Source organism: Castanea sativa, chromosome 1, assembly GCF_040712315.1.
Source record: "Castanea sativa cultivar Marrone di Chiusa Pesio chromosome 1, ASM4071231v1".
Taxonomy (NCBI): Eukaryota; Viridiplantae; Streptophyta; class Magnoliopsida; order Fagales; family Fagaceae; genus Castanea; species Castanea sativa.
In genome coordinates, this window is record NC_134013.1 from 29,273,643 (window position 1) to 29,301,618 (window position 27,976).

At 37.9% G+C, this 27,976-nt stretch overlaps 4 protein-coding genes across 4 annotated transcripts; 3 read left to right on the top strand and 1 right to left on the bottom strand.

Moving 5' to 3' along the window:
* Nucleotides 1-539: 539 nt before the first annotated feature.
* LOC142636902 (calcineurin B-like protein 7) lies at nucleotides 540-7,256 on the top strand. Its single transcript, XM_075811193.1, has 9 exons — nucleotides 540-611; nucleotides 2,154-2,280; nucleotides 3,854-3,936; nucleotides 4,128-4,187; nucleotides 4,579-4,687; nucleotides 4,857-4,909; nucleotides 5,856-5,936; nucleotides 6,030-6,142; nucleotides 6,717-7,256. Exons 2-9 carry the CDS (start codon nucleotides 2,190-2,192, stop codon nucleotides 6,769-6,771), a joined length of 645 nt encoding a protein of 214 aa, XP_075667308.1. The 5' UTR covers nucleotides 540-611; nucleotides 2,154-2,189; the 3' UTR covers nucleotides 6,772-7,256.
* A 3,727-nt stretch (nucleotides 7,257-10,983) lies between these two features.
* On the top strand, nucleotides 10,984-13,555 carry LOC142636907 (calcineurin B-like protein 7). Its single transcript, XM_075811205.1, has 8 exons — nucleotides 10,984-11,271; nucleotides 11,365-11,447; nucleotides 11,849-11,908; nucleotides 11,999-12,107; nucleotides 12,186-12,238; nucleotides 12,513-12,593; nucleotides 12,679-12,791; nucleotides 13,433-13,555. The coding sequence occupies exons 1-8, from the start codon at nucleotides 11,202-11,204 to the stop codon at nucleotides 13,500-13,502; spliced, it is 639 nt and encodes a 212-aa protein (XP_075667320.1). The 5' UTR covers nucleotides 10,984-11,201; the 3' UTR covers nucleotides 13,503-13,555.
* Nucleotides 13,556-13,764: 209 nt separating this feature from the next.
* LOC142624356 (GDSL esterase/lipase At1g29660) lies at nucleotides 13,765-16,788 on the bottom strand. Its single transcript, XM_075797910.1, has 5 exons — nucleotides 16,437-16,788; nucleotides 15,754-15,881; nucleotides 14,960-15,199; nucleotides 14,087-14,342; nucleotides 13,765-13,997 (listed from the first exon to the last, which is right to left on the bottom strand). The coding sequence occupies exons 1-5, from the start codon at nucleotides 16,786-16,788 to the stop codon at nucleotides 13,765-13,767; spliced, it is 1,209 nt and encodes a 402-aa protein (XP_075654025.1).
* A 4,009-nt stretch (nucleotides 16,789-20,797) lies between these two features.
* Nucleotides 20,798-21,601, top strand: LOC142624363 (uncharacterized). Its single transcript, XM_075797923.1, has one exon. It carries the CDS (start codon nucleotides 20,798-20,800, stop codon nucleotides 21,599-21,601), a length of 804 nt encoding a protein of 267 aa, XP_075654038.1.
* The last annotated feature ends 6,375 nt before the right edge of the window (nucleotides 21,602-27,976 follow it).

Genomic DNA, 27,976 nt, shown 5'->3' on the forward strand with positions numbered 1-27,976 from the left:
ATATGAATAAATTCATTAACTCAAATAAAAAAATCACTGCAGAATTGGTAGCATCATCAGGAATATTCTCAAACCAAACCGTGAGTCTACACCTTCAATCTCTCGTGCTTTCTCTAAAAAGTGACTCAACTTTAAATGGTCGGCACGTTGGACAAATGTTACGTTCACAATATTTTTACAATAAATTATAAAAGATAGATTATTACAAGATGTTATTAGTAAGGAAAAAAAAGTGATATAAGTGGAGATTTAAATTAGATTCAATAACATCTTATAACTTATAATTTGTTGTAAAAGTGTTATGAAAATATTGTGCATCACAACTCTACCTAAAAGTTGGGTCCACGAATCACAGTGATAGTAAACGGTCTTAAGCCTATAGGAGCTGCCTTGGACTTTTGAATGCTTGAAAGGGAAACTATTTTTCAACGTATTATTATTATTATTAAGATATGTTAGAGTTCAGGTCGTACCTAACTAAATATAATAAAAGTGACATTATGGACTTTGAGGTTAAAATATACATGTTAATATTATATCAGATACATACAGAAATAAGGAGAAGAAGTGAAACTGTGCAAGAGAACAGCTAGCTATTGAGGACAACCCAGGTCAATTTTTATTGCTCTCATCAATAAAAGCCATCAAACTAGTTCTTTCCATTCCTCCATCATCAAGTTTAGCATACTGTTTTACATTCATATATAGTTTTTTGTTTGTTTGCTTGAGATAGACATTCATATATAGTTTATTTTCTTTCATCAAGTCCCATTTGAGTTTTGTTTTTTATTTTGTTTGTTTGTTTTTTATTTTTTTTTTCGTTTTTGTTTTTGTTTTGATAACGAGGAGCAGAGGAGTTGTTATTTGGTATTCATGAAGAGGCCGGTTCTGTTTATTTACTTTTTGTTGGTTTGACTTCACTGTTTTACATTTTTTTTTTTTTTGGCTAAACTTGGGTCCTACACCTATAGTAACAGTATCACTTTTGAATTATGTTATATATCTCATGCTTTATAGTTTTGATGTTATAGTTGGCTGGTTTTGAGAGATTCAATCCGGTATGGTAACTGGGTGCTTATGATTTGTGACTTTATGAGGTCGAATTACTCATTTCTTGCTATAACTTTTACAGTAACATATTCACGATGGGTACCTTATAAAGGTTAGATTTTGATCCTTGTAATTTGGGATAAGTTCGATTTTGGTCCTCTAATTTAAAAAATTCCGATTTGATTCTTGAAATTTCAAAAAGGAAAAAATTCCATCTCTCCGTTTCAATGAAACTGGTTGGTTTGAATTTGATCCCTTACAAATATGTTTAATTCAATTAATTCTCTTAAATGGGATGCCTTTGCATACCATTAGTCACTGAAACAAAAAATTAGATGAAGGGAGCAAATTGTTCTATTTCTAAAATTTCAGATAGCAAATCTGAAGGTTTTAAATTTAAATGACCAAAATCAAACCTACACCAAATTTTGGGAGGAAAAGTATAATTTATCCCTCCTTTTAAAAGCAAGTACCAGTAGTTTCTTAAATACCAAGGGCTAGTGGTCTAGATTGGGCCTTCTTAGAAAAAACTAGGATGCTTGAAAGGTTGAAGTTCTGATATCTATGTCTTAAATGTGTCATTTTACCATCCAAGTTGTGAATCCACATGGTTTCTTGCATAGTGATAAATACATGACTCACCTAAATGTCTTTTGGGTTTTTATTAATTTGATTCATCAGCAGTGGAAGCACAAGTGCCTATGAAAGGTCGTGACACTCTAGAGAGAAAGAACAGCAAACTATTCATCCTATGGACTTAAAACAGTTTTGGACATGCTTGAACCTTGCATGAGATAAAACGAGTACATTTATTTGCAATTGGATTTGACATGCATCCTTCAGTCATTTCATGAAAATTTAGAAAATTTTCCTTTAGTGCAACAAAATTGGCATATTTCATATGTTCACTAAATCAAAATAAACTCAAATCATATGCTATGTAAAAAAAGAATAGAACAATATTATATGTAATAAGGATTTAAATTGTCTTTCAGTCAAAGAGAACTCCAGCCAAAAATGTAGATCTATTAAAATGAGACATGAATGTATGTAAGCTTATCTCTTATATTGAAGATTTTTTTTCTTCTCTTTGGATGTTGCAGTTATATATTAAAAAGCATCAGCTTGGTATTTGCATCATGCGTGCTTTTTTGAGCTGCTTCAGCTTGAAGAAGAATAAGCAAAATCCTCAGTATCAAGAGGCTATCATTCTTGCTTCTGAAACATCTTGTAAGTAGAAAATTTGAGCTGACTTGATCAATTTTGACTTACAAATGAAATAATCAGATCAAGGACAGACAGCTTTAAGTTATCAAATTTATTTCTATTATATATCCTAATTAGGTCCTGCTTCAGTTTTCTTCTTTGTGGCCTTAAGTTCTATACTTGCTCTCAGCTACACAAACAAGTGGAAATATGAAAATGAAACAGAAAGCATATTTATTCAGAGTACGGAAGTCTATATTCTAGCCTATCTAGGAAAAGATTTTTCAACTGGCTTTTCATTCGCTATGCTGTCAAGTGTCTTGGTAGTTATTCTTAGCTGCCTGTAGGATGCGTCTCCTTTTATTAGTTAGATAACCTGCAAGGCTAGGACAGCCACATATGCCATGCAATGCCCTGCATTGCATCGGCCAATCAGTCCATGCATTTTGAATCAATGCTAGTTTACTTGATAATGGTTGGTCCATGTAAGTGCTAGCTAAAAGCTTAGCTCACTTGATTCTTTTTTAAGTACTTAGCTCACTTGATAGGTTTTTGGCTTTTTGCATTAGTTTAATTTCTCAACCTCATGCCCTGCCATTCCTTCGCAATGGCCTTCTTGAATACTAATCTGTGTGGGATATAACTATGGTCCATGGAAATGTGCGTATGTAACCACTGGCTATTGTCTCAATGTACACTAGCATTGTGCTTATGGATATTTCTCCTCAAGCTATACTCATGCCATTATCAACATGGTGTTGCCTGTATTGCACCCACAATTCAAGTAGAGAAAAACTCCCTCATGCCTCTAAAGTAGATTGAACCAGGTTGTTACTAGGAACATCTAGTTTGTTCATGCCTTTATTTTTTACCTAATACAAGTCTGCCAGTAAGTTGATTATAGGTCTACTGCTTAATGCACCATGCTTGTTTCCATGCTGCACATGCTAGGGTGTTTCTCTCCTCTGTCTTCGAAATTGCCCTTGCATGGGTGTAGCCTTGGTGTTAGTTGCTGCAAGCATTGTTGTTTAGCTCATTTTCCACTTTTCTTGCCAGTATCTTGACTCCCTTGCTCATTGAGTGTTGGTTTTGGGATAGGTGCAAGGTGACACCATCTACTTCTCTGTCCATCCACCAAGGGAATAACACATGTCTAGTTGAACGTGTTACAGTACATGTACTTTCTAACCTACCTGTAGGGAGTAAATGCTTTTTCATCATAATTTTTAGAATCTATATGTTAATTTTTAAGAAGTTTTTTAGGTGAAAAAATCATTTGCTAAGATCAAAGTTCTGTTAATAGGCATATCGTGTGTGGGGGGGAGGAACTACCCCTAAAGGCATAAAAAAAATCTGGTTTTCTTTATAAGGAACTTGTAGAGGCAATGCCGAGAGCTGTTAGGGCAGAACAAATTTTCTTCAAAGAGACTATTTGTAAAGCTTATTCACTAAAACCTCAAAACCTTTTGCACATTTACTGGAGGGACTGAGGCAGGCACAGTTGCCACAAAAAGCTGAAGATAAAAAAAGAAATTGTCAAACTGTGTGTTTGATTTGCCATTTGAGATAATCTTATGATATTTTAAATTTTTGACAGTTACAATCAATGAAATCAAGGCCTTGTATGATCTATTCAAGAAACTAAGCAATTGCATATATGATGATAGTCTTATTCACAAGGTATATCTATGCAATGTTTTATTATGTAGCTTCTGATTTGTCTCTTTTCATGAGTTAGTGGTGGCAGCTTGGTCCACTTTCTGAAATCTGTGATCACTATGGTTGAAGGTTAACATAGACTTTTTAACACTTTAATTAGAACTTGAAATTATTGGTGCACCTGTGCTAATTTATTCAAATTCTATGGACAGGAAGAATTCCATCTTGCACTTCTTAGAAACAGCCATAAGCAAAATCTTTTTGCAGACAGGGTCTGTATTTTCTGCGTTGCACTGTACTCTTTGTTTTCTTTTTCTACTGTTGTTGTCTTTTTTCATCTTGTATACTTGAGTTTCTTTTCATGTCAATTATTTATTACTTATAATTTTTTTTTTAAATGTATACTCAATTGGGTAAAACGAAAGGTTGTATCTGTATATCAAAGAAATCCAACTTGTCAATTTCCTGGAATTCAAAGTGAATATAGAATGACAAATGGATTTAAAAATGTTTTTATTGTAAAACAAATGATAAAAAACTTTATTATCCATCGTAGCTTGTTATCCATAATCCGTCTAATTGTCGACTGTCTTACTTTGTACATAAAAATTTCAGCCAGCTGATATTGAGTTACATGCATGCCTACACTACAACATATTGCAGGTATTTGATCTGTTTGATGTCAAGGGTAATGGGGTTATTGAATTTGAAGAATTTGTTCGGTCTTTAAGCATCTTCCACCCAAATGCACCTAAAGAAGACAAAATTACATGTATGACAATTTGTCACAACAATAAATCATTTCCTTCTTCTTATTTTTCATCTTGATGTATTTTTCTTGTTCCAGTGAAGATATAAATTGCATGTTGAAATATGCAACTCTCCCTTTATCTATCCAAGATCTTTTATGATTACTAAGCTGGGAAAGGATTCTTTTGCAGTTGCATTTAGATTGTATGATTTGCGACAGACTGGCTACATTGAGCATGAAGAGGTGAGTGACAAATTTTCTTTTTGTCCTCATTGTGTCTTTAAAAATATCACAAAATCCAATTAATGGCAAATATAATTGCTCAACTGATTCTAATATTTATGTGTCTTTAACACTCACATGACCATATGCAAAATCTCTTTACTTTTGTCATATAGCACAAATACTTCAAAGTGGAGCCTATCCAGTAGAAGGGGGCCAGCTGGATGCGGGAATTCCCCCCAATTTAATGTCTAGTTAATCTGATATCAAGAATTTAATTATAACCTATTGTATATGTTATTTTTAGCCATATCTTATAAGGGTTAAACTAGTCTCAATTCTAACCTTGGATAGCTGCCAATGGAAATCTTATTGGTAGTTTACCATCACTTGGGGACCAAAAGAATAATCACGTCAAATATGTTTTGTTTCAGGATGGTCTTCCAAGTGACATATCTATAATTTCCTTCAAAGATAAAAAATAAAAATACAAATAAAAGAAATCACAAAACAAGACTAAATAAGATATTAGAAGATTCCAATCAGATATCTGGTTCGTTATTTTCCTCCACAATTATTGCAAGCCTGATTATTAGACTGAGCAGTTCTCATTGTTATAAAAAGGAAATTGTTGCAAAAAAAATATCACCATAAACTTCTACAAAGCTTTGGAGAAAGCTGATTTTGTTTGGAAATTTCATTTATAGAATTGCAGAAGAAGTGTGAGTCATGTTAACAACTACTGTCTGCCATAGCTTTGTTCTTGCATACAATGTTACAGTCACTATACCTTATGGTTTTTTTTTCAGATGTGGTATATAATCTCTTGTGTAAGTATAGCAGCATATAAATCTTGTTCCAAACATTTTACTATTGTTGAGCTTCCTCACACTCTCTACAAGTTTTCTTTAATCACTCAATTGTTGCGTCCTCTAACTCATGATCTACACTATTGCTACTCTTGAAGTTGAAGGAGATGGTGTTGGCTATTCTGACTGAGTCTGAATTGACACTTTCCGATGAAGAAGTGGAATCAATTGTCAATAAGGTGTTACACATGCTACACTTCATATTTGCTGTATTTTCACTCAATGTCTATGTCTAAATTTCCATTGGTTGTCAAATTTGTTTATTTGTTTAGACGATGATGGAGGCAGATTCAAAAGGAGATGGGAAAATTGATCAAGAAGAGTGGAAGGAATTGGTAGAAAAGAATCCAGCTCTAATAAAGAACATGACTCTTCCATATTTAAAGTAGGTCCTACTGTTTATCCATGCATCATCTATTGTTCAGTTCATTTTTTTATAATGCTCGGTCATGATATCTTCTTGGATTTAAACTCTAGCTAGTTACTACTCTATATCACTAACCATACATTGAAACAAGAATGTCGAGATAGTTTGTATTAGAAATTATGTTAGGAGAGAGAGTAGAAGTACATAGAGATTAAAGTGGTTCCGCCTCTTGTCCTAACCCCAACAACTTCTATATTGTCTTGAATTGTGTGTTACAATGAGTTGATTGGGGTATATATATAGAGACTAATCCTAGGCTAACCATATACTAACCTTGGGGTTCCTTTACTTGCACAAGAAGTAGAATTAAGATTACTTTGCTTGCACTACAAGTAGGTCCTAGTATATTGAATCTATATGGCCTTGGGCCATGAACCTTACTATATCTAACAGACTATTTAAGAGTAAAATAAGCAAAATTCACCAGGGGGTGGAAATATTCACTAACAAGATGAACTATCCATTTGATATTGCTTTACTACTCAAACTATATACTTATTCTAATTCTTCATAAGTGGTTCCCATTTTCCAGGGACATAACTCTGGCATTTCCCAGCTTTATACTGAACACTGACTTTGAAGAGTAGAAGTACTTGCCAAATAAAAATAGTTCCCCCATAGATGCTGTTCACTTCAAGGCACATTCCCTGTGGACAACTTGGTCAATCATGGTTGCTGCTAAAGTGGCAGAGAGAGGAGCAACGAACCAACAATCTCTGAGGCGCCTCCCAAGCACTTTTGATAGTGAGATCCAGCCAGTGTATCCTGTTTGCTATACACAACAACAAAATCTTAATGTTTCACCACATAGTTTAGTTTACATTATTTTTCCTCATCCGTATGGCATAAAAAAAAAGTTTCTAGTGAGACACGATATAACATGTTACCACCTTAACTAAAAGTTTAGGTACTAGTCAATTGCATTATATTAATCACAAACGCACTTGTGACTTCCATTCGATGTGAGACTTAACTACTCATACTGACACTCGGTATTTGTACATGCAACACCTCTATGTTAACTGATTGTCATGAATTCATCATTCTTCTTGAGTTTTTTCAAGTCTTTAGTTTTACATTATCATACATCCTGATTATCTTTACCCATGGTACTGCCACTACAAGGGGGAGAATTTCATTGCTTCAGGATTACGACTCCATGAGGTTTGGTTGTCATTTTTAATGATTTGTTAATCGATCAGAATCATTGAGAGTAATTTGGTCAAGTTGGTCAACGTCCAATTTGTACCTTTTTCCCATTCTAAAAGAGAAGGAATTAATTGAAAACATAAAGACGAGACAACCCAGACCATATGCATGTCACTTTTAAGCCTGTCTCTCTTCTTTTATGTTTTTGTTTTGGTGCCTTTAACCTTTTGAAGGTGCATTGGTCTCTCTCTCTCTCTCTCTCTCATGGGTAAGTTACACACCTTTATTAGGTTCTCTCAACCCTCTACCCAGATAATAGGAGGAAGTGTTGTTTGAAGTTTGAACCAAGGGTTATTGGCAGATGCATTGGATTTATGTGCTACGCAAAGATAGTATGCTAACTTGCTGAAGCAACTATGTAATGGTAGAGCCAGATTGTTCTCAATGCTCTTGTCTGGACTATACTTTAAAGTACGGTAAATGACATGATAATTCCCTCTGATTAAGACTACTATGAGTTTATAAACTCATGTTTTCCATCCAACTTAATGGAAAATAATCCCACACGAAAAAAAAAAAAAAAAAAGGGACTAGTGTCATGTGTATCTTTGAAAGAGAAGATGGATATTTTTGTCATTTTATTAATCATTTTTTGTCAATCTGAATGGAAAATATGACATTTCAATTTTCTTCCAAAATCACCAAATGGAGAAAATTTGAATACAGCATAGCATGGAAAACTGTGTATTCCCACGATATAATTCCACATTTGGAAGCATATGGCTGTGCAGCGATGGGACATTTTCTTTTCTGGTTAATTGAAGCAATGCTTGAAGATAGAACCTCGTCCTCTACTTTATCTTAGCGGCTACGAAAGAGAAGAACCAGATTCCAGCATCAAAGTTTAAAACCATGCTATATATTAAAAAAAAAAAATCCATGACCATTATAAGGGAATTTTCTTGTCATCTTTAAATCAAGAATTAGGTGCTAATTAATGTGAAGGGTTGTCCTTAAGCATAGGGTTTCAATTATACAGAAACATTGCGGAGGGTAGTAGTAGGGTGCAGTCCTCTATCGTTCCTGGTCACTTGTTGAAAAACCTTAAATTGATATTCCCTGTCACCAATTGATGTTGATTATTAATATTTTAGGCAAATCAATCCTGTTTGTTTTATGTTAAGGGTCCGTTTGGATGTAATTGAAAACTGAAAAATACTGTAGCAAAATAATTTTTTAATGTATGAATAGTGCCGTGGACCTATTTTTAATGAAAAAGTGGTTAAAAAGTGAAATTTGTGGGTCCGTGAACAGTGCATGATATGCACTGTTCACAGGAAAAGTCAAACTTTTCGGCTCAAAAAAAAAAAAAATTTACTGAAATGCAAAACGTGCATTTGGGAAGTGCAAAACGCGCTTCCCAAACGCACACTAAGAGACCAGGGAATATGTAAAGAGACCAGGGAATTCTAACATTTTGCCCTTATTTATAATTTTTTTTTTTTGCAATATATCTCTGTTTTGAAACTATTTAGGTTCAATGTAAAACTTGATTTGTAAAATCGAGTATGGGGCAATCAAATTTCAAGGAACTCAAGTTCATGTAACTCAAGTTCCAAATTTTTTGTAATTATCAATAAGCATAGTGACATAAAAAGATTTCACACAATTTTATGTAATTATCAAAGTGGTATGCAGTGATTAGTAGTATAGTATACAATGAAAGTAATAATAATGGTGAGTCCATATGAAAGTAAGTTGTGAAAAATATTGTGCTACTTTTTTATTTATTTACAGGATTTACATGTGTAAACCTTACGTAAATGATATTTACAAAATGTATGGTCTCTTTGGAGACTCTAGCATTTTGCCATTATTTTTTAAAAATTTTAGCAATATGTCCCTGTTAGTAGACAGTAAAGTAAGAGTGTATCTCATAAATTTTACATATGCATTATCCCACTTGCAACGTGCAAGTCTTAGATAACTGTTAGACTCATATGTTGAGAGATGGATGACACATATACTGAATGCATAAAATAATGGCGTAAATGCACTTTTAGTCCCTATATTTTGGCTTTTTTTTCATTTTGGTCCCTACATTTTCATTTTACCACTTTTAATCCATAAATCAATTAACGCGTGACATTTAAATCCTTACCGTCATCCAACTAACAGAAAATGCTAACGTGGATGACTGTGGAATAAAAAAATTATATATAATCACACATTAATTAAATTAAATTAAAAACAAATATCAAAATAAATTAAAAATTAAAAAAAAAAACTCGGGAAGAACATGAAAAAAACAAAAACTCCAACCCAGATCAAAGAACTCAAGAACACAAACCTAAACACAAAATTTACTTTCCAGCCGAACGCAAACCTAGAAATTTTCTCTCTACCCAAACACAGAAAAATCCAACCACCACCTCCACCAATCAAACCCAGCCAACAAACATAAACACAAACCCAACCAACAAACTTAAACACAAACCTTGAAATTTTCTTTCCACCCGAACCCAAACCCAGAAATTTTTTTTTCTACCCAAACATAGAAAAATCCAACCATCACCTCCACCGATCAAACAACCACTACCCACCGTCACAGCCGCCACAAGCCACCATCCCAACCACCACAACCAAACCCAACTCGGTCTCAACCCCAGTCACCCTGATCTCCACCCACCCCAACCCAACCTCAACCCTAGCTGGTCTCAACCCACCCACCCCAGCCTGACCTAAACCTAACCCAACCTCTACCTAACCCAGTCGGCTCACAACCCACCCTCCCCAACCCAACCTCAAACCCAGCCACCCCGACCCAAGCCACCCCAGTCGGTCTCAACCCACCCACCCCACCCCGATCTCAACCCATCCACCCCATCCACCACCCACCACAGCCACAATGAGCCACTGCACCACCAATTACCACGAGAGAGAGAGAGAGAGAGAATGAGAAAAGTTGATAGAGAGTGAGAGACACAGATGAGAGAGAGAGAGAGAGAGAGAGAAGAAAAACTAATTTAATAAAGTGAGAAGGAAGAGAAAATAATTTGAACCCAGTTTGTGATCTCTTCCTAGAGAGAGAGAGTCAAGATACTTTTTAGATCTTAATTTTAGTGTTTTTTGGTTTTTATTTTGTTTTCAATTTTTTTCATTTAGTTAAAATTAATAAATTAATTTTTTTTAATTTAGATGCTTACGTGGAAAATTTTTTAATGTCAAAATAGATTTTTTAATTATTATTTTACTGTGTCGTCAGCCACCTCACCATTTTCTGTTAATTGGGTGACTGTAAGGACTTAAATGTCACGTGTTAATTGGTTTAAGGACAAAAAGTGGTAAAATGAAAAAATAAGGACCAAAATGAATGAAAAAAAAAATGGAATAAAAATGCATTTATGCCTAAAATAATTATTGGTGGAGTAGCATCTGTCTTGAGAGGTTGACACCGCCAAATCACAGTACCATGTTTCCCAACTTGGACGGTTGGAACGGTGCACATGCATAGTGACGTTACTTTATGTTGAACAAGTCACTAGTGCAGCCTTTTTCCCAGGTGGTCTACAACTAAAACAAAAAGTCATGCAATATCGGAAGCATAAAGCCACACAAAAGTATGTGACAGGTGCAGATTTGCATAGCTTTGTAGGCAATTCAGTTTCAAAAACTTTGGCATCCTTTGAAAGCCTTTTAGGCACTTGGGTGAATGAAACCATAAAACCACAACAGCATTCTCATATAGGCAGCTCTTCGGAATCCTATTTCCCAAACAATGGTTATAGAAGTACTCATATTTGATATACCATATTGTTTTCCGCAAAAGAAAGGCTTTTATTAAACATCAGAGAGCTTCACCTTCACAATGGGCTGCATGTGCATAAAGCAGCGAGTTAATCACGAAGACCCAGCTGTTCTCGCTTCTCAAACCTGTTGTAAGCTTCATTTTCTTTTCATTTACTCATTTTCAGGTTGTGATGCATGGGTTTTACTTCTTAAAAACATATCTATGCCTTAAATTATTGCAGTCAGTGTGACCGAGGTTAAAACTTTGTATGAGCTATTCAGGAAACTAAGCAGTTCTATAGTTAATGACGGGCTAATAAGCAAAGTAAGTTGCACCCATCACTAGTTCCCATGGCACATATGTATGAACATATAGAACTGTAATATACAGATGCAATACAAGTTACTATGAAGTTGGCAGACTTGTTTAGATAATATTATACCTACAGCTCAGCTGTTTTAAGTTTGACTATTTGACTGCGCTTTAAAATTTCTTTAACTAGCCTTAATCCCAGCTTTTTAATGATTAAATTAATTATTTCCTAACATTTTAAAGCTTTGGTACAAGTGGCTGTTTATCATTCTTTCCTAAGTGTTTAAGCTTTTAGAACAAGTAGTAATTTATCACTCTGTGATTTTACAATCCAATACTAAAATATATAGTAATTAAGCTCTTTTCATATGGTAGTATGAGTATCTAATCTGAACTTGGTTTTGAGTTTGCAGGAAGAACTTCAGCTTGGTTTATTCAGGAGTGTCAAGAAACAAAGTCTCTTTGCAGACAGGGTCAGCTTCTGGCTTTTATACTGATATTTGAGCGTTTTTGCTTTAAACCATCTGATTATAAAATGTTTTTGCTTGTCCCTATCTTAACAGATCTTCCAACTCTTTGACTCCAAACATGATGGGGTGATAGAATTTGGAGAGTTTGTTCTTTCTCTGAGTGTCTTCCACCCAGAAGCACCTCAAGCAGATAAAGTTGCTGGTATGAAATTCTTCTAATCTGTGTGTGCTTTTGTGCATGTTTAAAGACTGTACTAAAGCTTCATATCTGATGTCGCAGTTGCATTTCAATTATATGATATATGGCAAACAGGCTTTATCGAACGGGATGAGGTAAAGAGTGAGATTTTGACCTTAATTCTTGTTCTTGCCTAAACAGATGTTACTGATGTATAATACATAAAGCTTAGAGTCCCCTAAAATGTGGTCAAGTTAAAATATAATGGCAACAGCAACAAAAAAAAGTTAACACAGTATGCTGTTCAGCACTCAAAAGAGTTTTTGAGTTAAATGCGATTGATTGAATTTATTCAAAGATGTTCACAATGGAATATCTTCAATTTATCATGTTGTCTAACAAAATGCGTGCCATACACACTCATGAAAGGTCAAGGCAATGCTTTTGGCATTTATGAAGGAGTCAGACTTGATCCTTTCTGAAGATATAATTGAAGCCATTATTGATAAGGTATGGTTTACAAGATGGTGCAACATGTAAAACTCTATGTAATTGTGTTGTACTTAACCATACCTTTCGCTTTGTAATTGTATAGACATTTGAGGAAGCTGATTCAAAAAAAGATGGAAAAATTGACATGGAAGAGTGGAAGGAGTTTGTGTCTCGCAATCCATCCGTACTGAAGAACATGACAATTCCATATCTGAAGTAATTCCTTTTTATCCTGTTTCTGCATATCTCTTAATGTGATTAATTCAGTCTAAATGTGATTTGAATCCTATTCACAACCTTCTATGGAGGTCTATTGTGTAAAAAAGAATCATATAAGAATATCTGCAACATATCACAGTGAACTTTAACTTCATCCCAAATACCATAAAAATATATATTTCCCAATTGCTTTGTTTAGAAATTTTGGAAAAGAAATGATTCATTAATGCTTAGTGATAATTATGATACTATGATTGTACTCTTGACCTCCATTGTTGTCTGTTTGGATGTCTTCTTGTCATCCTAGGTAGAAGCCTTGAAAAAATCAATAAATGAAAATGACCCTGACACAAAATTTCTTCCTCCCCCAACTCAGCAAATGAGATTCTATTCAATTGTAGATTCACATCTTCATTGAGTTACTAAGTTGAGGTTTTTTTTTTTTTTTTTTTTTTTGGGGGGGGGGGGGGGGGGGGGGGGGTTAGAGATAAGTCGCATTGAAAGTACTTATGTCTAACGAACACGCCCATCTATCTGGGCTATAAAACAAAGCAGTGTTTTTATCGTCTATGTTTACTACTATGGTTCATTTATTACAATATTAGAGCTGATTGTCTATATAATTTCATTCATTGCAGGGACATCACAACTGCATTTCCTAGTTTCATTATGAGATCAGACTTTGAAGATGATATTAACAATCTTTGAAAAGGATGACATTGGATTATTAAAAGAATGAAATATGCCCTATAATTTGCCAACTTTGCATGAATCAAATAAAGTATTCTCACTCTCACATTTATATAGAGATAACATCATCCTTACAGTCTCAGCTATGTATCCTAAAGAGTTTTTTACACTGTGTGGGTCAGTAATAGATGTAGAGGATATGTAAACCAAGGAAAAATTCCAGACCAAATACTTATCCATATTTGGAGTAGTTTGCATTCTTGAAGCCTTTTGCATTGGATCAGTTTTCCTTGGGAAGTACCATTTCCTTCAAGTTCATGGGATAGCACATTTTTGTGTGCAGGCCATTCCACACATTATCTGCTAGTATGGCATTTACTGCATCAGTTGGGTGGAACTGATCCCACCAGATATAGGTGGATGCATTACTGCAAGCCATTTGTGATGATAGGCACAAGATCCAACCCCTGTACTCACCCAACCCACAGCATGCAGCAGTAGTGTCATTAAAACCTGAACATGAGCACAATATATAGCATGAGAACAATAGAAAAGACAATTTTTTTGGGTAAAACAATATAAGGATTTACAACATCTCTCACCATAATTTTCATGGTTCTTTATTATATCCATGGAGCCTTCAAACATATCACAGAAGATGATGTTGGAATCGGGAAATTCCTCACCAAGCTCCTCAATCATGTATCTCATGAGAAAGTTGAATTCCCTAACCATGTCATTTATCGACTCAATGCACTCTCCATTCTCACTTCTGTATTGCCACAAGTAGTGAGGTGCACAACCAATAGGTGCCAACCCCATGACCACCAGTTTCCTGACATTAAGGTCATACAGGTTCTGTAACATCAATGCTAAATGTTAAGGAGCTTTCCAAACTGACAAATGCAAAGAAAATGTAATCCAAGTGAGAGTCGAATTTTGGAAACTGTTCCAGCCTTTAGAGCAATGATTAATTAATTTACCCATGCTCTAATTAATTCAATTAGACTTTTGAATGATAATGGCTAAACATTTGAGAAGGAATAAAAGTGATGCATCTTTTGGGAGAGTTTAGGAGTACAGAAGGATATTTTCTGTTGTCAAGACATTTTTGATACATCCTAAGCGGGGGAGGTCCGGGAGGACTCAAACACTAGACATTTCTGTTGGAATCTAGAAACAGCAGGAAATGCCAGTTGACCTAAATGTCATTGGCCTGTTGTCATAGAGTGGTTTGCTTCTATTTGGACTCCATTTGGAATGTTATACATTTATAAGATATTCAATACTTTTACCGATTTGGGTAAGTGCAATGACGCAAACAAAAGGAATACTTAGAAGCACAAGGCAGCTAGATTATATTCAACATATTAACACAAAAATACAAGGCATCCTCCTAAGCATATTAGTACAGAGATCAAAAGCATCCATCATCAATTATTAAATGCCAGGAAAGCAAAGACTAGGAAAATTACCTTGATTTGCTGCCATATTGTAGAAGCTAAGAACTGGTTGAAATTCCACGGTAAGTAGAGATTTTGTACATTAGATACATTACGCAGATAGTAATGTATATAGTCATTGATTCCAACTGAAAGGTAGAACACTGAATTTGAGATGAGATCAGCTGCACGATGCTCACCCATACTTAATATAAACTGCTGATAGGTATCTGTAAACTGTTGAATTTGCTCTAACAGCGAGATGTGTTGGCCCTGCAGTAATTTACAACAACCAATGTTTAGAATTAATACTTCATAGTCTATTAGTATTCCAATAACTCAGCTCAGCAGATCATATGCAAAAACCAACACATGGGGCAAAATTTTAGATGGATGGAAATCCAATTTAACTTGTGATCCTAAAGGTTACCAAGTAAACATAAGGAAAAGAAATACACTGTGGCTCTCATTACTGATTGGGGTTAGAGCAGCTAATAGCTATATCAAAATTCCAAGTTTTCTTATATTTTTTCCTGACTTCGGGAGAAACGAAAGGCTGTCTAAGGCAGTTAATACATCATGATAGTTTGCAAACCACAGCCAACAGTTCATACATCATGATAGTTTACAACCACAGTCAATAAGTTCATTTCCACACACACACATATCAAAGAACCCAATACCCTAGAGTCAAACAATAAAATCTGCAATACAATTAGAACATTTTATCAAACAACTGAAAGTCAATTTGTTTACTCACAAGCACAGTTAATCACTTCAGTGTTTTAATTCAAAGTTATCAACAATAAAAGTAATGGAAAGCATACCAATTCTGAACCACTTGTGAAAATAATCCCAGCACCAGCAGAGGCATAATTCACTCCTTGAATCATATCTTCCGCATTTCCATTCTGCCCAAGATAACTTGGTACAAAGGGAAGCCCAAGCCGCAAAGCTGATTAAAGTACCCAATACAGAAAAGCCTAATAAGAAAAATTTCATGAAACAAATCCAAAGACAATATCCACACTTTAAATTTCTGTTTCAAATAAGAAGAACATAATCACGTCTTGTTTTCATTATAGGCTCTCTAGCAAGAAACATGTATGCTCAGTATAGTTGCTGACAAAAATTGGTAAAACAAAAAGAAAGTTAGAACTTTAACCATACAGATCCCAAGAAAATTACAATATCAAACGAACTCTAGTAATAACCAAAACAAGAAGTACCCGTAAGACCAAAATTTATTATATTTTCTCTCTTTTTCTCAGTGACCAAACATAGGGTCAGTAAACAGGAGACATGAACAACATCAAGAAAACAGAAACATCCCACAAGACTCGAAATTCCTCTCTTCCTCTCTCCATTTTCTCAATAACCAAACAAAAGGTTCTTCGAAAAAACAAATAATCCCACAAGATTCAAACTTTAGTTATCTTCCTCTTCATTTTCTCAGTAACCAAACAAAAGGGTCTTCAAAAAAAAACCAAAAAATACAAACCAACATTACCAAGATAATCAACCGGTATTCTTCCATTACAGAACCGCCCAGTTGGGCGGTGCGTGTCAAAGTCTCGACCATAAGGAAGGTGGTCGGCACGTGCCAGCGTGGCGAGGAAGTTGTTGGTGCCACAGTCAACAGAGGAGTCGCCAATGATGAAGAGTGCAGGGACAAGAGAAGAGGGTTGAGGAGGAGAGATTGAGGTGGAAGAAGTAGGTGAACTTGTGGGGGTGATAATGGAGTGGATGAGGTTCGGCCCTAAAGCGAAGCTATCGTGTTGTGAGTGTTGGAGAGCTCTTGGTTGTGGGAAAATGGTGGAGATGAGAATGGAGAATAGAGAAACAAGAAGATTGAGCGCCATGGTTTCTTTCTGAGCAAGAAAGAGAAAGAGAGATTTTTGGCGGGTAAAAGATTGGTTGAAGTTTGTGAAATGTCAACAAAGTCCTTTTAGATTTGCTTGGGCCTGCGTTGTTAACTTTGGCCTGGAAACTGAGGGACTATATGAATAGTAGCCCAATTTTGTGGCAAAATGTACATTTTCCATCCTCTTTTTATGATTCTATGGGTTAGGACTGTCCACCCAACTTGGAAACCCAACCAACCCATCTGAACCCGAACTAAACATTCTAACAGTTGGTGGCGGGTCACCGCCCATAGAACTTGACACCTTCGGGTCGATTGGCAGGTTACCTCCCCAAAACCTGAGCCACTCGATCCAATCATAAAACTAAAAACTTCCGACAATATTCAAAGATTTTTCAACAAAAACTTACAAAAAATAGCGATATTTGGAGTTCTCTGATGAAGAATTACTTGAAATCCTACCAAATTCGACGAGATCTCATCGTGATCTAGCTAGATCTCGACTGATCCGGTCAAATAACGGCATCGAAGATAAAACTCGAAACTGACCGGTACAACCTGTAACCCGACCAGACTCGAATCAGATAATCCAACTAGCATTCCAGGTTGGTTTTGGCTTCCATTTTCACCCACCCGAAAGTTTCGGGTTGAGTCCGGGTGGGGCACAAACCCAACCCGTGGACAACCCTACAACAGGCCAAAGATTAATACCCATTTAGATTGTAGTATTTCAAACTTAGAGTCCACTTTATAGTGATTGCTCTTTATTTTTTTATACAAGATAGAAATTATGCTTTAGTCTAATCTAAGTGTATATGTGTGTGAAGCTCTCTCTTGGAAACTTAAACCCTAGCTCTTGCCCCTACACCCCACAAGCACTTATGCTTGTGGAGTGATCATCATTTTAAGGGTGTGCAATGGTATGAATGCTCTTTATTATTAAACTAAGACACCAATCAATTTTTTGTTTAAACGGGGTTTTAATCCCAAATCTCTTATTCGAGAACAAAAGAATTTACAAATTGAGTTAACTGGAACTCACATTGGAAAAGACATTTAGATTGCATTTGAGAACAACTTATTTGTATAGTGTTTATCAAAAAATATATAGTTTTTGATATTTTTTATATTAAATGTGTAACAAAAGTTAAAAACTAATTATTTCAAACAAGCTAAAAGTTAGGTTATTTGCCCAAAAAAAAATCTAAAACAAAAGGCAAAAATAAAAAAAAAGCTAGAGCCAAACGTGCTCTAAAATATGTTAGGAATAATATCATTCTACCAACACCTTTTTTATTTTATTTTATAAATGTGCTGTACCTAATCTTCATTGTTCATCTATTATTCTAAAATATATATTAAATAAAACAATACTCTACTTTAAGGGTTCTAAAAAGTTGTATAAAATAAAGGGATAAAAACCTCTCCATCGCTAACTTAACAAACCTCAATGTGGAGGTTCAAATGTCGATCTAATTCCCCCTTAGCTAGGAGATTTACATAATGGAGCCATTACTTCTTCTTCTTTTTTAGAGAGTTTCAATCTATGGTGTCCGCTCCTAATGATAGCTCTTTATCATCAAATCAAGACACTAATCAGTTTTTGGTGTAAGTGGAGATTAAACTCCAGATCTCTTATACAACCATCAGAGACTTTACCAGTTGAGCTAACTGGAACCCACAATGGAACTGTTACTTAATTAATCTCTAAGAAAATTAAAGAAACCTTAAAAAAAAGTACATGCTTATTGATAAAATGAAAAGAGTACAATGTGTGTACATTAAAACACTTTGGACCTACATACAACCTAAAAAAAAAAAAAGTACAAGGTTTAGTTTCCTAGTTGAAGTAAAAGAAAATTACACAGTAAAGACCTAATCTACATTCCAAAATCTAAATTTAGGGGCTAAGTTACTAAGTATAAATGTGTTAAGACATCCCACTTGACCAATATAAACAAACCTACTTATTCTAAAAATAAAAAATAAAAATAATATAAATGAAGCACTCACATAAGCAAATAAGAACAATTTATTCCAAGTCTACCTCAGGAAAAAAAAATAACTTCTATGGAAAAAGAGACAAGGCTAGTGATGACCCTAAATTATTTTCAAATCTTATAAACATTTTTACTAAATATAAAAATGTACCACATCATAACACTTTTGAAAAAATAACAATTTTTTTTTGTACTTTTTTATTCTCTTCAGTTTAATATTTTCATCTTTATTTTTGCTTTTATATTTATATTTATATTTTTAAAATTTTGATAATTCCATAGTTGAGAATAAGGGGATTTGAACTATAAATGTTTTCATTAAAAATACCGAAAGTGCCAATCGAGCTACAAGTTTCTTGATACTAGAAAACGAGAAATTATTGTGTACTTCCGGAATACCATAAATGCGTACTCCCTCCTCTCACATGAATGGTGAGTCCGCATGTGAGAGGAGAGAGTACGCATGTGAGAGGAGAGAGTACGCATTTATGGTGCTTTAGGAGTATCTAATAATTTTCCCTAGAAAACAATTCAAACTTTCATTTATTAGGTAATTAAAGCACACCAATCATATTTATTATTACATAAATTTGTAAGCTAAAATTTATCAGAAAAACTCTAGTGACACACCTAAATCTACAACAAGGTTATATATTAGTTTGTGATTGGTAGATTTAGATCTTCTAGATTTCTTAGTAAACTCTACCAAATAAATTTCCTTAAATCTTAACTATTCTTTAATAATTTAACGGTTTAAATTTTTCCATGTCAGCATTCCACTAATAATATTCTTAAAATAATAAAATAATATTGTAAATAAAACTTAAATCATTAAAATGTGGTTAGAATTTAAGAAAATTTATTAATAGAATCCTATAAAAAAATTTTGAGGATCTGAATCCGTGACTGGTGTACCAAATTTATTTTTTTCACTAAGGCTGAGTTTGGATACAGTGGCCAGCGTCCAGCGTCCACGATTCTGCGTTTTTTTTTTTTTTTTTTTCCTTCCCAGCCGCATATGTTGACCAAGTCTTCCGTGAACAGTGCACAAATGCACTGTTCACGGAAGACTTGGTCCACAAATTTTACTTTTCAGCCACTTTTTCATTAAAAATGGGTCCCGCGGTACTATTCACACATTTTAAAATTATTTTGCTACAGTGTTTTCAGTTTTCAATTTTCAATTTTCAGCAATAAGCTCTATCCAAACGGACCCTAAGTATGTCATGAATTTAAGTGTGAATTGGGTGTGTCCAACTAAAAAAAGTAGCCTAGCATTTTCTGTCTCTAAAGCACAAAAGGTCTTCTACCTTTAAATCGTAAATTTATTCCATTTCTAATGGTCCTTTTCAGTCTGCACCGCCCAAATCCATATGCTTTAATTTGAAATAAAATAAATAAATGAAAGGACACACTACGATGGGAATATACCTAGTTTAATTTAATCTTGTCCCCCTATCAGAGATTGAAACGTTTGCAACTGTCTTGCCGACCATAACGGTATTTTTCTCACTAACGGCCATTCAAGGAGCCTCTTCTCTTCTACCCATATAATAATAAATTAAATAAAATAATCTTTTATGCCATCAAGTCACAAATAAGTTTTATATATATATATATATATAATATATATATATATAAACTGGTTATTAAGTAGATTGTTTTGATATGAATGCCATGCACGTATTTCTTGACTTAAATTATTAAAATAAATAAAAACTAAACATGAATAAAAGAAATAATATTTTAAATCAGATAATTGTCCCATTATTTTGCTGATTGTATAAGCATATATAATACCTTTATATATATGCTTATTCCATTCCCAAAATAATGGGATAATTATATGACTTAAAATGTAATCAAGTGATTCAAGTCAATTAGGTTGCTATTTAAAAAGCATAAAAGTTGCAATATCTAAGAAACATATTATTAATATTATGTGGAATAATGATACAATTTTGTATTACATTTTTATTATTAACTACAGAGGTGAGAACAGATACTATGCAGCCACGAACGCTCTTTAGAGAGGAGGAAGCTGAGCTGGCCCGGAGCAATAAGAAGGTAAAAGATATCAACCATGCGGAGTTCAACGGCGGATATCGGGCTTCCTCGCCCTCGATGGGAAACCAAGCCACGGGCTTCAATGCCAAACCTTCATTCAAGGACAAACTTGTGGGGGAAATACTAGGTGTCTTTGCACAAGCTTTTGACTGTATCGACCACGTGGAGGAGGACTTGGACTCCGACAATGAGAGTGGTGAGGCCCCCAACTCCGTCCATGAGGGGCAGGTGAAAATCAAGCTATCTATCGAAACTAAGAGGCGCATTCGAGGTCCTTGGTCTAAGGCCATTATAGTGGAGCTTGTTGGGAAAACTATGGGTCTAAGCTATATGCAGAACAAGTTGGCTCAACTATGGAGACCAGAAGAGAGGATGGATTGCATCAACCTTAGTTATGGTTTCTTCTTAGTCAGAGTCTACTCCAAGGAAGACTTAGAGAGGGTGATTAAAAGGAGCCCGTGGTTCATAGGTGACCACTTCCTCTCCTTGAGGCCGTGGGAACCATTTTTTAAGTCGTCGACGGCAAATGTTTCTCTAATCACTGTTTGGATTAGGCTCAATGAGCTACCCATTGAGCTATATGAAATAGAGGTGCTTAAGGAAATGGGCGAATCCATTGGCAAGGTGTTACGGATTGACTCACATACAGCCATGGAGGCGCGTGACCGATACACTAGATTATGTGTCCAGGCTGATATCAACAGGCCACTTGTCAACAACATCCTAATTGGCCATTTTGAATAGGTGGTTACCTATGAGGGAATCCAAAAATTGTTTTTTTCGTGTGGTAGAATTGGGCATAAGGCTGAAGCTTGTCCATTGATGATGCCGAAGAAATCACCAGTAAGCTGCGAGCACTCTCCCGATCGAAGCAACACCTGCGAAGAAAAAATAGAAGATCGAACAGAGAGCACTGGTGTGGTGCCGGCCAAAAACCCTCCGACGATCAAGTTAGAGTTTTTTTAAGGTGCACTCGGGTGTGCAGTCCTTTGTCGCAATTGTTCCTCCAAATCATGATTCTGCTTGGTGAGGCGCTCAACCGCCGCTGCAAGCGTTTGGACCTGCCTCTCTAGAGCTGTGGTGTGCAGTTCGTCGCCTTGGTTGTTGTTTGTGTCGAAGGCGGCAGATAGATGTCTACCTTTTTTCCGAACATTGAAAAAATCCTTTGAATGGACGGCCGAATGTCAACAAGAGTTCGAAGATCTGAAGGTCTACCTCTCTTCGCCGCCGTTGCTAAGCCCCTCACAACCAGGAGAAGAACTGTTCCTCTATCTGGCTGTTTCCCCGGCAGCTGTCAGTGCAACCTTAATCAGAGAAGACGACAAGGTTCAACGACCCGTGTACTACGCGAGCAAGGCATTGCATGGTGCAGAAGAGAGATATCCCCCTATGGAAAAACTTGCCTTCGCTTTGGTTACAGCGGCCCGTAAACTCAAGCCATATTTCCAAGCCCATACGATAGTCGTCCTGACTGACAAACCTTTGCGACGAGCAATGGGCAGCCCTGCGGCTGCCGGACGAATGGCATTGTGGTCGATAGAACTAAACGAATTTGACGTACAATATCGCCCCTGCATTGCCATCAAGGGACAAGCGGTTGCCGACTTCATTGCGGAGTTCACCAGCGCGGAAGGTGAAGAGGAAAAGAATCCCCAATGGAGCATTTTCACTGACGGGTCGTCCAACAAGAAGTGGAGGGGTAGGGGTCGTACTTAAATCTCCGGAAGGCGACGAGCTCAAATGTATGATTCGCCTCAATTTTCCTACAACTAACAATGAAGCTGAGTACGAAGCCCTGATAGCAGGTTTAGACCTTGCCCAAGTTGTAGGGGCCGCGAACGTAGTTGTTCACTGCGACTCCCAGGTCGTCACAAGCGGTAAACGGCGAGTACGAGTGCAAGGGTGAAAGAATGAAGAAGTACTGGGAGCAAGCGAAAAAGAGAATAGATGGGCTGCAAGCCAAAATAGTCCAAATTCCAAGAGGAGAAAACGAACATGCCGACCGTCTTTCCAAAGCCGCATCTGCGGAGCCTATGATCACCATTGACAAGGTACTTTCTTTTACTCAGCCCTCATCGTTAATAGACATTGTCAACATACAGGAAATTGGTTCCGAAAACAATTGGACCAGCCCCCTGATCTCCTACTTAAAAAATGGCACACTACCTGAGGGGAAAGAGGCCGCAAGGAAGGTAAAGGTCCGGTCAGCACAGTTTGTCTTGATAAAGGACGTCCTTTATAAGAGGGGCTTTTCTCGACCGTACTTAAGATGTGTAGACCCCGAAGAAGCAAGCTATGTTATGAAAGAAGTACACGAGGGGATATGCGGCAACCACTCTGGATCACGGTCATTGGTACATAAGTTGATTCGGGCCGGATACTATTGGCCGACAATGCAAAATGACGCCCAAGTTTATGTGAGAGCTTGCGACAAGTGTCAAAGGTTCAGTAACATCATTCGGCAACCGGCGGAAGAATTGACCCCCATAACCGCCCCATGGCCATTCGCCCAATGTGGGTTAGATATCATGGGACCATTCCCAATGGTAGCAAGGTAGTTGAAGTTCCTCGTCGTCGACATCGATTACTTCACCAAATGGGTTGAAGCTGAAGCCCTAGCCACAATCACTGAAAAGAATATAAGGAGTTTTGTATGGAGAAACATTGTTTGTAGGTATGGAATTCCAAGAGTCTTAATTTCGGACAACGGTAAACAATTTGACAACGACTCCTTCCGAGCCTTCTGTTCAGAGTTAGGAATCAAGAACCATTATTCCTCCCCAGCCCATCCTCAAGCAAACGGACAAGTGGAAGTCACCAACCGATCCTTGCTTCGAATCATCAAGACTCGGCTCGAGGGGGCAAAGGGCGTATGGCCTGAGATGCTGCCCAGCGTGTTATGGGCATACAGAACGACAGTACGAACCCCTACAGGAGAAACCCCTTTCTAGCTGACATTCGGAAATGGAGCGGTCATTCCAACCGAGATAGGACTCACGAGTTATAGGGTGGACAATCACGACGAGGGAAGAAATGATCAAGAGCTTCGTTTACAACTGGATCTAATTGACGAGGTAAGGGCGGTGGCTGAGCAGAGACTCGCACGATACCAGGACCTCGTGGCCAAGCACTACAACTCCCGAGTCAAGCACCGAGACTTCAAAGTCGGAGATCTTGTTTTAAGGAAAGTAATGGGCGCAGCCAGAGATCCCGCACAAGGAAAGCTCGGCCCAAACTGGGAAGGACCCTACAAGATTATATCATGGCTAAGAAAAGGCACCTATCACCTAGAAACTCTTGACGGGCAGAAGCTACGACACCTATGGAACGCTGAGCATCTCAGAAAGTACTACCAGTAGAAGATAGCAATCAGAACACTACTCCTCATTACCAGTTTATGTTCTTTAATTATTTTTCTTAGCTTATTCCTGTCTACAGTATATTTTAAGTCCAAATGGCTGAAAGTTTATCTTTCCTTTTTGAACAAAATTTTGCTTATGCATTCATTATAATAAGAGGAGGTTCATTCAGAAATGACCAGTAAGTTTTTTATGTCTTGAAGAAAACAGCAAATCCTCTACAACTAAGTCCACAAGTTGGACGACCTTATGGCCAAGTCCACAAAGTGGACGACCTCACAACTAAGTCCAAAAATTGGACGATCTTATGGCCAAGTCCACAAAGTGGACGACCTACAACTAAGTCCACAAGTTGGATGACCTTATGGCCAAGTCCACAAAGAGGACGGCCTACTTCTAAGTCCACAAAGTGGACGGCCTACTTCTAAGTCCACAAAGTGGACGGCCTACTTCTAAATCCACAAAGTGGACGACCTACTGATAAGTCCACAAAGTGGACAACCCTATGGCCAAGTCCACAAAGTGGACAGCCTACTTCTAAGTCCACAAAGTGGATAACCTACTAATAAGTCCACAAAGTGGACAATCCTATGGCCAAGTCCACAAAGTGGACGACCTGCTTCTAAGTCCACAAAGTGGACAATCCCATGCTAAGTCCACAAAGTGGACGGCCCCATGAACAAAGTCCACAAAGTGGACGGCCCTATGGCCAAGTTCACAAAGTGGACGACCTACTTCTAAGTCCACAAAGTGGACGGCCCCATGAACAAAGTCCACAAAATGGACGGCCCCATGAATAAAGTCCACAAAGTGGACGATCCCGTGGCTAAGTCCACAAAGTGGACGACCCCATGACTAAATCCACAAAGTGGACGGACCTACACCTAAAATCCGAAAGGTGGACGACCCTGTTTCTTAGCCAACAGAGGTGAACAACCTCCTTGCTAAATAGAGGGCCTTATTACCAAGTGCATAAGAGGTACAAGTGCAACAAGATTTATTCCCTTTGATTGAACCCGTCGCCTTGCCATGATGCAACTAAGTGACGGTGTTATATTCAAAGTTACGGATATACCGCAATCATCTTAAAATAAGTTGACTAAACCGACGGTATTGTTCATAAAAATAATGGGCGTATGGCAAAATAGATACATCCAGCTAAATCAGCTAAAAAGCTGACGCCATTAAGAAATTGACAAGCATACAACTAAGTTTGACCTAACGACGTCGCCCATGAAACTGACGGAATGATAAAAACAACTCAAAGGAGCTGACACCATCACCAGCTCAACATTTTTGAATTGAAAATGAGAAAAACCCCGTCACCCATAAGCTGACGAGCACGCCACGAGCATATGATTCTGACTTAGAATAAAAAAACACAAATACTTGAAGCATAAAATGGCATATTAAGATTAACATAGGCAATGTCTTTACAAAAGCCTAGAAAAACGGGCGTCAAGTACTACAGTTCGTCTACACTTTTCCTTTAAAAAAAAAAAAAAAGGAAGAAAAGAAAAGAAATTTTTTTAAGTTCATGAAATAAGGGGGCCTTAGGGTCTTCCATCGTCTTCGGCAGTAAAAGGCTGGGCGCAGGAGAGAGTAGGGCTGACGGCATTTGGATCGTCACTGTGAGGGTTTGCTGGAGTCAGGGTGACGGATTGATCCGCGGCTGGCTGAGCTAGAACGATGTTGTTGTCCCTCCGACTGTTGTCGTCAGCTTCCTCATTGACGGCGTCTCCTGCAGGGGTTGACGGGATGGACTCATCCATAGAAATCCTTGACAAATCCAAGTCAGGATAGACGGATTTTACTTGTTTTAAGCAGTCCTCGAACCCGTCACCGTAGTAGGCAGCACAAGCGTCTATGAAGGATGATGAGTTCTTAAACTCTGTCACAGCATCGTTCCTCGCCGTCTCCACCTGGACTAGGATGGACCTCAACTCCTTTTCCGCCGTTAACTTGGCCTCCTCCTCTAGCTCCCGTTGGCGGGTTTCCTCCGCCAACTTCTCCTTAAGATCCTTCAGCTCCGCGCCCAAAATGCGGTTCGCGTCCTTGTACTGCGCCTGACCGTCAGCCAGGTGACGCGCTCGTGCAGACGGGTAATTACCCCTTCCTTGGCAGAGCACCTGTCTGACAAAGCCTTCATGCGAACCATAGCCTACAAAAAAAACAAGGGACAAAACAACGTCAGGGTATAAAGATTGGTAGGGCACCAAAGTAGAGAGCGAGGCTCACCCTGGTAAGGTCGAAAAGGCCTGACGCCCTTATCTCGTCAGTAGCCTGCTCAGCACAGAGGTCCATTTCTTCATCTTTCAAGATAAACCCCGTCACCTCTACGGCATAGTCGTTATAGGTCAGCAGGCAGCGTACGGATCCTTGGGAGATGGGGCCTAACGAGGTCATTGGCCCCTTACCTGCCCCGTGGACGGACCTGAGAGGTGACGGCCTCCGAGAAGACTTGTCCCCAGGAGTTGAGGCAACCTTCTTCCCTGGACGGTCTTCCCTGCCGTCAGGTTTCCTCTTGGCCACGGCCCTCCCGACGGGCTTTGGGGCAGACAGTGGGGTCGACTCGCCCCTAGCCTTCTCTTGCTGTTTTTTCTTGGCCGCAGCGGCAGCTCGAACCCTTTGCTTAGCTGATTCCATTTCTGCGAAAAATAAAGGTTAGAAAGAGACAGCGTCAGGATAGAGACAAGAAGTTGAAGGATACTCACGACGACGAGAATAAGCGTTTAATTTGCAAGCTTCCTCCGTCGGTTCGGGACCACCACAATATAAATGAAGAGTATCTAGTGTGATTAAGTCCCGGCACTTTCTCTCGTCCAAAGGAATGGCCGTCACTCGACGAATAAAATCCTCTTGCTCCGCGGTAATGCGTGGACGATGGTTAGCTGCAATGAAAGGTGACGGGTTAGGATATCAAATAGGTATACGAAGCGAGAAGGTCGACGGGATTAACCTGAATTTCTAACATATGCCCATGTGTTATCAAAACCATTGGGCATTGACTCCCATTCCTCCTGACGGCATACCCAATTTGTTCCTTCTACAAAGAAGTATCTGCCCTTCCACTTCCTATTGGAATCAGGCATGTCTGACACCAATTTCAACTCCTTTTCCCTCCTTTGCAAAATGATACACTCCTTTTGACGAGGAAATGTGTTGAGGGCGATAACACCAAAAGAACTCGTCCAAGGTCAGTTGACGGTTCCCACCACTCAGACGACCCCACAAGATCTCGGCACCAATAAAGGTTCGCCAAGCGTTGGGGCCAATCTGGCTGACGGATATCCCAAGGAAATTAGCCAACTGACGATGCAACGCCGTCAGCGGTAGCCTCAGCCCGGCCGCGAACATGGCATCATACATGCCGACGTCCGCGGTTCGTCCCGAGTAACACCTCTCACCTTCCTCAGGAAGACGGATGGGAATGTCGTCTGGTATTTGGTAGCGGGACCGCAAACTCTTGAAAACATTCTCCGACATCGTCGGGAGAAACTTGTTGACGGACCACTCTAAGGGTAAGATGAAGGGACGATCGTCACCAGAGGTTCCCGAGGTACTCTCTAAGGTCTCCTCGTCGTCGTCACTCTCACCCCCGTCACTGATACTCGCCTTTTCATTAATCCCCTGGTCTTCATCATCTACCCTTTCTTCGCCACCGTCACTACTCACCTCACTTCCTCTAGAACTCCCTACTTCCCCGTCAGAAGGAGTTGACGATTCTCTTTCTGACGACCAGGATAGGCCCTCCGTGGGC